A 13,973-nucleotide genomic window follows, 5' to 3' on the forward strand; every position below is an offset into this window, starting at 1 on the left:
AGACGTTACCAATTTATCATCATCCATCGCGTCTGGCCTCTGAAAAAACTTTTAAGGCTAGTCTGCCTGGGCCTGGCCATGTTTGAACCGCCTCACTCATTTGTTCGTTGTTTAACATGGACGTTTTAAGCGTGCGCTTCCTATTTGAAATGCAGCATAGGCTATGCATGTTGTTTAATAGCTTTCAAACGGTACAATTAAAAACATAGCCAGAGGACGTAATGCTTTAATATAGCCTTACATTTTAAGGCTTATTCTCAAATTCAGATTGCGTTAGGGGGACGGGATTATTAGCCAATTTCAATCGGACAATTTGACCGGAGAGATTTAATTTTGTCGGACATTTCATTTTTTTTTCGACCCTGCACTGTATATAGATAGATAGATATAATCATAAATTATCATCAATCAAGAATTCCGAGGAACCCTGCATTACATGCTTTGTCTTACCTTTGGTGATGGGTCTTTCAGAACAACTGTAAGGAAAGTAAGGCTTGGAGGTCCACCAATAGCAGGGGTATCAGGGATGAATGCGGACCAGTAACCAAACAGAACACGTTTGTCCACACACTTTACCAAAGAAAGGAAACAGTGCAGAGAGCCCTGACGTACCCTCATCTGGTACAATCTGCAAAATACAAACACACACAGGTTAGAACAGAATGGATCAAGTGAGAATGTAAGAATAATTGTAGTGTATATCAAAGTTAACTTAGCACGACTTGAAGTGCGTAAAACAGATTCTTCTGTCTCTCCACTCCACATTTTTTTACTGAGCTGAAGCTGGAAGGCCCGTGAAGAGGCGTTGCAGTAGTCAAGGTGTGATATCACCATGGTCTGTACTGAGTGGCGTGTTGGGTTAGGTACGTTCTGATTGTCATTATAATGAATAGTGTGAACTGACTCGACTGGGCAACAGAGGCAACATGGTCAGAAAAGGTTAGTTGGTCATTAATCATGATGCCTAAGTTTCTTGCCACCTTGGTATGTGCAAGGGAGAGGTTGTCAGTTTTGATGTTGATGTGTGATGTATGGTTAGTTTGGCTGGGAAGACCCATAGTTCAGTCTTGGAGAGGTTTAGCTCTTTAGGAGAAGAGGTTCTTTCATTCAAGCAGATATATCAGAGGCAGTTCGAGATCCTCACCGAGACTGTGGCATCATCAGGCGAGAAGGATAGATAAAGTTGTGTATCATCTGTGTAGCAGTGATACGAAAAGCCATGTGAGTGGATGATTGGGCCCAATGAGGTAGTGTACACAGCAAAAAGAAGGGGCCCCAGCACTGAGACTTGGCAAGGCCATGAGATGCAGACTTATCCTAGCCATGAAACATTGAATGAACGCCCGGTAAGGTAGGATTCAGACCCAGACTGCTTAGGATCAAGGAGGTCGTTCTGTGAGGAAAAAAGTCTGTGATTTGTTTGGAAGCTGCCCTTTCTATAGTCTTAAAGAGAAAGGTAGGAGTGAGACAGGGTGATAGTTCTCTACCTGGGTAGGAACAAGAGAAGATTTTTTTTAAGCAGCAGGAGTTTAGACACCTCACTCTCAGTGAGAGGGGTGAATGAAGGAAATGATGCACCCTTAGCCTGGAGAGGTACTGTTGGTTGTTTATTGAAAATGCCTGACAAAGGCATTTTTTATTGCATCTTCCCCGAAAATGTACACTACTGCCATATCTCAGGAAGTAATAAAGATAGAGACACAACTCACACCAAATGATCCGAAAAGTCCATATTTATATTCAACTTCCATTGACATTATAGGGCTAGACCCATTATTTTTGGCGTTATTTAAGGAAAAATGATATTGTTTTTAGAATTGATTTAGATTAAGTGTTAGTATAATTTGTATTTTTGTAATTTGTATTTTAGTATATTTTTACATATTGTATTAAGTGTTAGTATAATTTGTATTTTAGTATATTTAGCATATTCTTTATCTTCTACTGTCCTTACTGCTTAGTTGTGTTTTTTTATATTATATACTTTAATTACTCTTTCTGCTGTTAAAGAATGTGTTTGTGTTGTATGTATGCTGCTGAGACCTTGAATTTCCCCTGGGGATCAATAAAGTATCTATCTATCTATCTATCTATCTATCTATTTTCAGCCTAGCTTTATGGACGTCTTTAGTTGGAAACTTCAGAGGCTCGGTGGGCCACCTAAACATCAATAGAATTCAATAAAATTGATCATGGAAGTGGTTTTGGTTAATGGAACAAAATTATTCTAGGGACAGATTGATTTTCAAATTTTTTCAAAAAGTGAGGTGGATGATGCACCCTACCGGACATGTTACAGTGAAGGAGACTGTATGCTGTAAGGATGTGGAGTTGCAAGGCTCCAAACTCAACACACTGATGCCTTTTTTGCGATCTCTGGTGACTTCAATCACATAACACTGAATTCCACACTCACAAATTTCTACCAGTTTGTTGACTGCCCTACAAGGAAAAACAGGACAATAGACCTCATGTATGCAAACGTGAGGGATGCATACAGCGCCACCCCCCTCTGGGAAAGTCAGACCACAACCTCATTCATCTTCAGCCAATGTACAAGCCCAAAGTACAGAGGCTACCGGTTGCCACACGCACCTTCAGGAAGTGGACACCTGAAGCGGACGAGGCTCTGAGAGACTGCTTCGAGTGTACTGACTGGAGTGTGCTAAAGAATGGAGAGGACTTCACACATTGCCCAACTGACTGCCTGAACTTCTGTATGGACATTGTTGTTCCCACCAGAACTGTACACTGCTTTCCTAACAACAAGCCTTGGATAACTAGCAATGCCAAGACCCTTCTCAATAGGAAAATATGGCGTTCAGAGAGGGGGACATGGCATAGCTGATGCGTGTACAAGGGGAACACAAAGTCAAGCTGAAGGAGGCTAAGGAGGACTACAGAAGGAAGGTGGAAGAGAAGTTGCAAGAGAACAGCATGAAGGAGGTATGGGACGGTATGAAGACCATCACTGGCCTTAAGAAGAGCAGCAGCTCTGTGGAGGGAGATCTGGACAGGGCGAACCACCTGAACCACTTCTACAACAGGTTTGACTGCCCTGTTCCAGCTCCAATGGCAGTGGTCTGTCCACCACCCCCTGCTGACTCAGACACTGCTCTTGCTTGCTTGCCTGCCCAACCCACACCTCCCCCCCTCACTCTTAGTGCAACACTTACCCCCATTATCACAGGATATCACACCCATCCCCCACATTGTGAAAATGGCTTCAATCAACAGCCATCAGCCTCCAGCCAACCAACAACCCCCTCAGATGCACAAAGAAGAAGGATGCTGGGCGACTAGATAGGCTGGTAAGGAAAGCTGGCTCTGTCGCGGGAGTCGAACTGGAGTGCATCACTTCAATATCAGACAAATCTTGGATTATCTTATCATCTTGTCTTGGATTATCTAATCTTGGATAATAAATGTCATCCACTCTACAGCACTATTGTTAAGCAGAAGAGCCTGATCAGCTGGAGACTTCGCTCACTGTCATGCACAACTGACAGACTGAGGAAGTCATGTCCCCAGGGCCATTGAACTGTTCAACGCTTCACTTAAAGTGTAAGTTCAGTGTAAATTGATCCACAGCCCTGTTGGATAAGCTCACCACATGCAGCCCATCGGAAAAAGAATGAGATAATTTGGGACAATGTAGGCCAAGTTATGGACAGGCAGCTTAAAGCAGACCCAACTGAAACTGAAAGTAACTCCCCACTGCCCCATGGGTCTGCTTTAACAACAAGGAAGCGATCATCCTCAGCAGCACCCGACCCCCACCCCCCCCCCGCACTGTTGGACTTACTTATTTGCACCATCAACGTGACACTCTCATAGAGCACCTTACAATGCATACTGAATTACAGGCTCAGTCCCTGCCCTGTCATGCTTGATCATCCTATAGATAGACAGATAGATAGATAGATAGATAGATAGATAGATAAGATATACAAGGATACAAGATACAAGGATACTTATATAACATATATAGAGGGCTTTTCTCAATAATCGTTCTGAAACGTCATCAATCACCGCCGAAGTACTGTTCCAATTCACAAGTTCGCATTTATTCAAGAACGCATAACATTCCCGGAAGTGTTCTCGAATCGTTGGTTTTATCAAGGATGCATCGGGTGGTGACTTGGTGGCTTGAAGATTCCACAATGCATTACGTCAGCTCAGCCGTGACACTCACATAAGAGAAATGGCAGCATTGATACATAATAGGCCTACCTATCATAATTGCTGCTACAATCCGATCCATGTTTAGGCTATAAACGGTAGGCTACAGGCTTCACAACTAACGTTAATCATAACTGTCACTTAAACTGCGAACTTCAAACGTTGTTCCCGCCATCGGCAAGTGAATATATTGTTATTAATATTTAATTTTAAAAAATCAATGAGAAACAAACTTAAACAAGCTGGTGAATTATATATTTTATTGTAAATGTCAGAAATACTGGGTAGACCAATAGAGCAATAGGTAAATGACTAGACTCCCGAGCTGTTCCGAGAGAAGCTGCCGTTGGCAAGAACGCTGCTGTCTCAAACTGCAAATTCAGCGTCCTGTGTCCTCGCGTGCTCCAGAGTCTGGACTCACGATCTTAACTTTTCAAGTTCGAACTTTCAAGAACGGGAGACCGTTCTTTAGCGTACTTTGTATTGATAAAAGCCCAGATACTTTATTGATCCCCAAGGATCACAGTAGCATACAGACATCACACAAAACATGCACTTACAGCAGAAAAAATAATATTAGTATATAAATCTAAAAAAAATACCACTGAACAATAAAGACAGTGGAAGATAAAAATACTAAAATACTAAATATACTAAATAAAACTAAATCAAATATCCACATAGTGTGCTTAAAGGAACACGCCACCCAAAATCAGTAGTAATATATGTTCTTACCTTAACTTTCACGAGTTGAGTCATACCTCTCCCGCGCCGGTAGGTGCACTCAAACGCTCTGTCGCGAGGCACGAATGTGTTAGCATGTTGCTATGCTAGCGGTCTCTGCCGTGGCCGTAGAGAGAGGAACATAGCAGTAATCAAACACCTCCATTTTTTCCCTACTTAAATACATTTGCACGAGTAGTTGATAAAAATGTGTACGTCACACAACATGAAACGTGGCGATTTTCCAAGCGAATAAACAGGAGAACTACAATGTGTGGCGCAATAGCACTTGGGAGTACTTCGACCTAGCGTGGTAATATTATTAACACCTAATTGTAGATCCTATCCACCATAGTTTAGAATCCATGCTGGATCGACCCTCAGCCTCTCCCTCCCCTCTGAGCGAGAGGCACACACACTAGAGATGCGCTGATGGGCTATTATTTCAACCATAACTGCATAGCAAAACTTATCATCCATCAGCCATCCATCAGCACCAAAGTTTGTTGACCAATTTTCAAAACTGCACCGGCCCACCATCCGTTGGTTGTCTTAATGTAGGCTATATGGGTGATGCAGCGCTGCTGACGTGAGGCTAGAAAGCCCTTGCCTGTTCTAGAAAGACTGATCTAATGCAGCAAATATATTAAAAGGCTGAAGTCGTACATTGGCTAGGCCTATCCCCAGAATATCAGCAGCAAACTCAGTCTCTGTCGCGCAAAACAGTCTCCAAATAAAACGCACATCGGCCTGTTGCCTATTCTGCTTGTGACAATATATCTTCCAAAATGCTTGATTGCATTGCATTCTCCACATTTTTAGCTAAATTTTCATGTACCACATCAGCATTTTTGTTCAGTGAATCTTTTGTAAATTACTTTACAATTACCGTCGGGCCCTTGTCAGCAGACTTCGGCTTGCCTCTTGCCACTATTCACTCCTTGTCTTCCGATGTCATTTCTGAGTCATCTACAGATGTTTACACACATTCACCTCCCTAAATAGAACCAACTTGACGTTGACTTCAACCTGTGTTATATCCTAGATGAGACTGCCTGGGTTATTTTGTTTAGTTATTAGCCTATATATAAAACACATAATTGTAGCCTACCATTCAGGGAATAGGCATTTAAAAGAGAGACAGAGAGTGATATGACTCAGAAATGACATCGGGCGATGGCAGTGCGAGATGTTCAGAACGTAAGAGCTAAAACTTCTACAAACTCCATAACATCCACAGCGGAAAAAGAAGGCAAGAAAAATAGTCGGAAAACTTAGATGTGTAAGGCAAGCAAGCAAGTTTGGCGGTTGTTCAGAACAGGCTTGTCAGTCAACCTGACATATTTGTAAAGTAGCCTATAATGTGAATGACTTGTTATTTTATCAAGGATTTCTTTCTTTTTGCAAAAAATTAAGTACAATAGGCATTAATTAGTAGGCCAGGAGCATGCTGAAATTATGTGGCAAATTGCGTTTTTTATTACAATGATAAAATTGTAAAAGGACGTGACCGAAGCTGAGGCAAGCCAGGCAACTTTGGTGAATTCGCTTCCTTTGAGTACATTGCCCTCACTCTGAAGGCTGACCCAGCTGTACTTCTATTAACCTTATACCGCCCTCCTAAACTATGGGCTGGCTTTCTTGACCAGTTTTCTGAACTTATGTCGCTCATCATCACTAGCTATGATCGGATAATTGTAAATGGCGACTTTAATATTCATGTCAATAAGACAACTGATGCTAAAGCCAGTAAGTTCCTTAATGTGTTGGACAGTTTAGAGCTAAAGCAGCATGTTACAGGACCCACCCACAACCTTGGCAACACCCTCGATCTAGTCATTTCTAGAGGGATAGAAGTCACAGACTTATCAGTAAATGATATAAATATGTCTGATCATTATTGTGTATCTTTTAATATAGTACTACATACTCCAAAAATTCATCCCGAAATTGCAATCAAATCGCGACTCTTGGACATTAGAGCAGAACAGCAGTTCATAGCTCTTATAGACTCCATAAATTTAGATATTTTACATCATCCCATTGATCAAATGGTAGAGGCTCTCAATCATGAATTAGGCGCTATGCTTGATAGAGTGGCACCCTTAAAGACTAAAAAAAGGCCCTGTAGCAAACTGACACCTTGGATGAACGAAAATATCCATGATCTAAAAAGATCATGTAGAAAAGCTGAGAGAACATGGAGAAAAACTAAGTTACAGGTTCACCGTGCCATTCTAAAAGAAAAAATAGCAAATTATAATAGAGCTATTCGGAATGAGAGAAGGAACCACTTCTCTAAGGTAATTGCTGAAAACAGTGGAAACTCTAGGGTGTTGTTCTCTACCATTGATAGGCTATTGCATCAAACACCTTTTGATACACTCAGTCAGGCATCCTCTCTAAGATGCGAAGAATTTGCAGACTTCTTCAAAAACAAAGTAATTTCTATAAGGGAGGCTATTGGTAATACAAGTAATATGTTTGATAGTACACCCAAAAACAGCCCCCCAAAATTAAGGTCCTTTAGCACTATTACTCAATCTGAGCTTGGTAAAATTATAACTCAAACCGGCTCCTCAACATGTGTTTTAGATCCAATCCCTACTAGATTCCTCAAAAAACTATATGATAGCTTAGCTCCCTTTATTCTCAAGGTAATAAATACCTCATTAGAAACAGGTATATTTCCAACTGCTTTTAAAACCGCTGTTGTGAAACCTTTACTTAAAAAGTCAAATCTTGACCATACCAATCTGAGCAACTACAGGCCTATATCAAATCTACCGTTCCTGAGCAAAGTACTTGAAAAAGTTGTTTGTAATCAGTTAAATACCTTCCTCAACGAAAACAGTATCCTTGAAAAATTCCAATCAGGTTTTAGATCAAATCACAGCACAGAAACGGCTCTAGTAAAAATAGTCAATGATCTCAGACTGGCTACTGACTCAAACAAAGTCTCAATCCTTATTCTTCTGGATTTGAGTGCGGCATTTGACACCATTGATCATAGCATCCTAATTCACCGCCTTGCGAAGTGGGTGGGTCTCTCTGATAATGCTCTAAACTGGTTTCAAACCTACATTACTGGCAGAGATTTTTATATCAGTCTAGGAGATCATGTATCTGAAAAACATGACTTGCCTTTTGGTGTGACCCAGGGGAGCTGCCTTGGTCCCCTGCTATTTTCCCTATATATGCTTCCATTGGGAAATGTCATAAGTCAGCATAATGTAAACTTCCATAGCTACGCAGATGATACCCAATTGTATATTTCTGTGGAGCCAACTAACCCAGATGGCCTTTGCTCCCTCACTGCATGCCTAACCTCCATTAATCAGTGGATGAGCAAAAATTTTCTGAAACTAAATGATGACAAAACAGAGGTACTTTTGGTGGGACCAAAACTAAAGCGAGATATTGTTCTTAGTAATCTGGGGAACTTGGCACACCAGGTCAAACCAAAAGTAACAAGCCTCGGTGTCATCTTAGATGCAGAGTTAAGTTTTAAGCCCCATATCAGTAAAGTTACTCAAACAGCCTATTTCCACTTGAGAAACATTGCCAAAGTGCGGCCCTTTTTAACTCAACAAGATGCAGAAAAACTAATTCACGCCTTTATCACTAGCAGGTTAGACTACTGCAATGCACTTTTCACTGGTCTTCCCAAAAAACATCTAAAGAAATTGGCACTCATACAGAACTCTGCGGCTAGACTTTTAACTAAGACTAAGAAGAGAGAACACATCACCCCTGTGTTGGCTGAACTGCACTGGCTCCCTATTTCCTATAGAATTGATTTTAAGGTTATGTTAATTACTTACAAAGCTCTGAATGGCACAGCACCTTCATATATCTCTGAGCTTTTAATATCTTATCAACCACAAAGGAAACTTAGATCATCCAATTCTAATCTTTTAATCGTACCCAAAGTGCTCCACAAACAAAGTGGAGAAGCTGCTTTTATCCATTATGCCCCCAAACTATGGAACACCCTGCCTCTGTACATCAAGCAGGCGAGTTCAGTAAATATTTTTAAAAAAGATCTGAAAACATACCTGTACAGGAAAGCTTTTAGTTAACTCGTCTTATCCTGTAGACTACTTTTTCAGATTATTCTACATCTGCTGCTATTGGAGGGCGCAGCCAGCCAGAAGCAGATGGGCTCCCCCTATTAAGTCAGGTTCTGCTCAAGGTTTCTTCCTGGAATATGGGAGTTTTTCCTTGCCACAGTTGCCATATGGCGTGCTTGTGGGGGGTAAGAGGGTTAAGGCTGCCAGTCTTATGACATGTCATTTTCTATATTTTTGATATGTTGCTGAGTGGATCATAAACGGCCCCAGCAATGAAGAAATGTGATTGATAATGACTGACTGACTATTATTTTGTTACATGCTTCAAATGTAAAACACTTTGAGCTGCATTCTGTGTATGAAAGGTGCTATACAAATAAAGCTTATTATTATTATTATTATTATAATAGGCCTATAGGCCCGACGGTAATTGTAAAGCAATTTACAAAAGATTCACTGAACAAAAATGCTGATGTGGTACATGAAAATTTAGCTAAAAATGTGGAGAATGCAATGCAATCAAGCATTTTGGACGATATATTGTCACAAGCTGCATGGCAGAATAGGCAACAGGCCGATGTGCGTTTTATTTGGAGACTGTTTTGCGCGACAGAGACTGAGTTTGCTGCTGATATTCTGGGGATAGGCCTAGCCAATGTACGACTTCAGCCTTTTAATATATTTGCTGCATTAGATCAGTCTTTCTAGAACAGGCAAGGGCTTTCTAGCCTCACGTCAGCAGCGCTGCATCACCCATATAGCCTACATTAAAACAACCAACGGATGGTGGGCGGGTGCAGTTTTGAAAATTGGTCAACAAACTTTGGTGCTGATGGATGGCTGATGGATGATAAGTTTTGCTATGCAGTTATGGTTGAAATAATAGCCCATCAGCGCATCTCTAGTGTGTGTGCCTCTCTCTCGCTCAGAGGGGAGGGAGAGGCTGAGGGTCGATCCAGCATGGATTCTAAACTCTGTGGTGGATAGGATCTACAATTAGGTGTTAATAATATTACCACGCTAGGTCGAAGTACTCCCAAGTGCTATTGCGTCACACATTGTAGTTCTTCTGTTTATTCGCTTGGAAAATCGCCACGTTTCATGTTGTGTGACGTACACATTTTCATCAACTACTCGTGCAACTGTATTTAAGTAGAGAAAAAATGGAGGTGTTTGATTACTGCTATGTTCCTCTCTCTACGGCCACGGCAGAGCCCGCTAGCATAGCAACATGCTAACACATTCGCCCTGCGCGACAGAGCGTTTGAGTGCACCTACCGGCGCGGGAGAGGTATGACTCAACTCGTGAAAGTTAAGGTAAGAACATATATTACTACTGATTTTGGGTGGCGTGTTCCTTTAAGAATGATTAAGCATGAGGCGCTTGCAGTGACAGGGCAAGTACTTGTGTGTTTGTGTGCATGTGCATACTGTATATAGTTATTTTGCATGCTGTATAGTTCTTGTATATAGTTTTTCTGCGTTTCTGTGTGTGTGCATGGAGTATATAGGGTAACACTTTACTTGACGGGTGAGTTCATAACACATTCATAACAGCTGTCATAAACTGCACATAAAAGCATTCATGACTGTTTCATGAGACATGACTCAACATTCATACCAAACCTTTCATGAATGTGGAAGACAGAACGACGACAGTTTGTCAAAATAAAAGTCCAATATCGTATTTGTGTAACCTGGATACCATTCATTTAATCTCTCCAGCCTTTGTAAATATTTCATGAATATCTTATGAAGTCTACATCGAATGTCACTTTACTATACAAGTTGTGAAGTATTCGTAATGTAAGATTGTGGCCAAAACTGGTACTGCAATCACTTTCAAATTACTGTAGAGAGGTGTATCCCCTCCCCCTTCCCCCTGAGTTGAGGGCTGCAACTTCACTTTAAAAATGGAAATATCCTGGCCGGACTACTGTTGTCAGTGATATAAGTATTTGAAATGAACATGATTTCTTAATGTCTAGTGACATATCAGGGCCATTTTATGATTAATTGAAATTCATTTCTTACATACGGTTCCTTTAACACTGGGAGGTAAACAGTGGCGATTGCTGCTCTTTGGAACAGGGGAAGCTCTGATAAAAATTGTCAATTATTCAATTAATATTATTAAGGTGCTATATTGTTCTTTGAGGGCACCAATTATCCCAAAACCCAGAATAGGCCAAACAGTAGGCTATAGAGTTGACATGGCATAATGTAGCCTACACCCAGAGAATGTCTACACCGTTATATAGCGCGCTACCTAACTTAGCCTAAATACACAATTGAAACAAAAGCAAGTCACAAACTCTGTAACTCCACATTACGGTTTTATTTACAGTATGCTATTTACAAAGACAAATAGAAACCGACTGTATTGCTCCCAAATTATGAGAATTTGAGCTGCTTGAACTTGCTTTGCTTTGAACTTGCCTTGCCTCTCGACTTCCACCTGCCAACACTAACGTTAACGCATCCCTTGAACTTGAACCACTTCCTGTCAGATCGTGACATATGCTGTCAGTCAAAAAGAGTCCAGCCTCTATGACGGTTCCTCTAATCATCATACAGAAGCTCGGCGTCCAGGCCATCCCACTGTCCCATTCACTCCCAGAGACGCCGGGCTTCCCTGGAAATGACGATTTTGTGGCGCTTGTCCAATAAAGAGCTAGCTTTTCTGCACTGAGATCAGCTCACTCTGTAGTGCCATTGAAAGTCCAGTGAAGCCGAGCGTCTATGGGTTTTTTGCATGTTTTTTTTGATGGATCGTGTCGTCACAGCAATGTATTACGGGTAAATCACGATAAAAGACCGGCAAAACCTTATTGCTGAACAAACTAGCCATGAAGATGAAAATGTTTTCAGCATGTTCTAGTTGGAATAGTAGGCTAGAAGCTAATGCAGGCTAATAGTGTTATTTGATGCGATTTTCCGTGATATTTTAGAGGAGGCTGAGCTTCCCCTGTAGTCTTAGAGCAATCGCCTCTGGAGGTAAACTAGCCTACATTCAGCTGACCTGTATTTGTGTAACCTGGAATGGACATTCCCAGTAGCAAAATATGAGAAATCATCTGCAAAGGTTACATCATAAAACAAATACATTTTATGAAACAAAAATTATTTGCTTGACCATGTTCTGTCTTTTTGGCACTGGAGTAGCCCATTGACTCAGATGTGACGTGATCAGGTAAGAGGTTTGGACCAAAAACGGCAATGCTGCTTTGGACTTTTATTTTGACAAGTTCTCGTTGTTCTGTCTTCCACATTCATGAAAGGTTTGGTATGAATGTTGAGTCATATCTCATGAAACAGTCATGAATGCTTTATGTGCAGTTTATGACAGCTGCTATGAATGTGTTATGAACTCACCCGTCAAGTAAAGTGTTACCGTATATAGTTATTTTGCAAGGGGTACTTAATTTCTTAATCTGTCTATGCTGCCCTACAAAGCCAAAAGGCAGTAACTGCATTTTTGGTCGAAAATGAGTTAATGTCATTTTTGGGATATTAAAGACTTCCTTTATCATGTGGCTAAATATCTATACTCAATTTGACTGTTTTTTTTGAAAAAATAGAGGGTTGTGTTCACCGTAACTCCCAAAACCATACAAGCAACCATGGCAGAGAGCCACAACTGCAGTTACTGTTCTTTGGCTTTGTTCTTCGACGTACAAGTACAGTTACCATACTCTGCCTTTGGTAGCAAATATTGATTATATGTCAGTTACTGCCTTTTGCCTTTGCACGACTCCTTATTTTTAGTACATAATAAAAAGGCAGAGTACAGTATCTGACAAATAAGGGTCAAAGGTCAACTTTGAGCACAAGTTTTTTTTATATACACACATTTCTTCATCAGGGCAACAATTCACCAGATTTTCATTGATCTACCTATAATACATTTGTGTAGACAAAACAAAAAACTTTAAAGTCATTTTTCTCAGTTTGACACTCTGGTCAGTTACTGCCTTTTGCCTTTGTAGGGCAGTATGGTGGTTACAGCTCCAGTCTCAACATAGCCCCTGAGGCCTAATACCTAGGACTCCTCAGGGCCAGTTTGTGCCATTACAAAGTATGGCAGGCTACCTGGCTGCATACACCTATGCTAAATTAAAGAGCTTTTTGGGCTTTTCACTGCAACATCTGCCTTATAGTCGAACCACTTCAATAAAATCAACCTTTTTCTTCATATGAGCACGATGAAGGCCGGAATGGTGTAATAGGTCAACACTGCCTCCTGACCAGGTTCATTAAAGGTTTTCACCAACTCAGACCCCCAAGTATACCCGTTTTCCCTTGGGAAAATAATTTTGAGCCTGGCTTTACCACGTGATCTGATTTTGTTTGTTAGCAAATGAGCGCATATTTAATGAGATAGGGCCTCATATGCATATTTAAACATCAAAATAGAAAAAAGCAATATTTTTTTTTCTCATCTTAACATAAGTAATCAACTGAGAAAGTTTAATGGTGATAGCTATAATTTAAAATATTTACCCTATTCACCTGTAGTGTCTCACCTTAATGGTCTTATTATGATAGTTATGCAAATTGCCCAAAGTGCAACTTTTAGCAACCAAGTTGAATTCCATCCACTAGGCCTATAGATGACATTTCTGCAATAAAACTTTAGGGTACTCCTCATTTCTGGGTTTACTATTGGCCCTATGGGGCAGTGTTTTTCAACCTTTTTTGTGCCACGGCACACTTTTGACACTTAAAATGTCCCACGGCACACTAACATCCTGTGTGAAGAAAAAATAAACATACCATAGCCTAAAATTTCAAATAATACACAGATATGGCCTTATTATGGCTTCTATGCAAGACCTGCTCAATAAAACAAGCGCCCTCTGTTTCATTTGTAGGTGACTATATCTAATTTAATTGTTGTTATGAACTTGATATGTGATGATTCTGTGAACACTGGATATGGGGCCCCCGTTGTACAATGCCTGCATACCACAAATAGTGCAATCATACAATCAA

General features: G+C 40.7%; 1 protein-coding gene across 2 annotated transcripts in view; it reads right to left on the reverse strand.

Moving 5' to 3' along the window:
- The window catches only part of heatr6 (HEAT repeat containing 6), a 170,945-nt gene that overhangs the window by 81,724 nt on the left and 75,248 nt on the right, over positions 1 to 13,973 (reverse strand). For both annotated transcript variants that reach the window (XM_076277740.1, XM_076277741.1), the window contains one exon: positions 451 to 628. In XM_076277740.1, the coding sequence (XP_076133855.1) occupies positions 451 to 628 (178 nt within the window). The remainder of the gene's footprint in view (positions 1 to 450; positions 629 to 13,973) is intronic.

This window comes from Alosa pseudoharengus, unplaced genomic scaffold (genome assembly GCF_046254945.1).
Source record: "Alosa pseudoharengus isolate Yale_2024_CS ecotype anadromous, Long Island Sound unplaced genomic scaffold, YU_APseudo_1.1 YU_APseudo_1.1_scf_11, whole genome shotgun sequence".
NCBI classification, from domain to species: Eukaryota; Metazoa; Chordata; class Actinopteri; order Clupeiformes; family Clupeidae; genus Alosa; species Alosa pseudoharengus.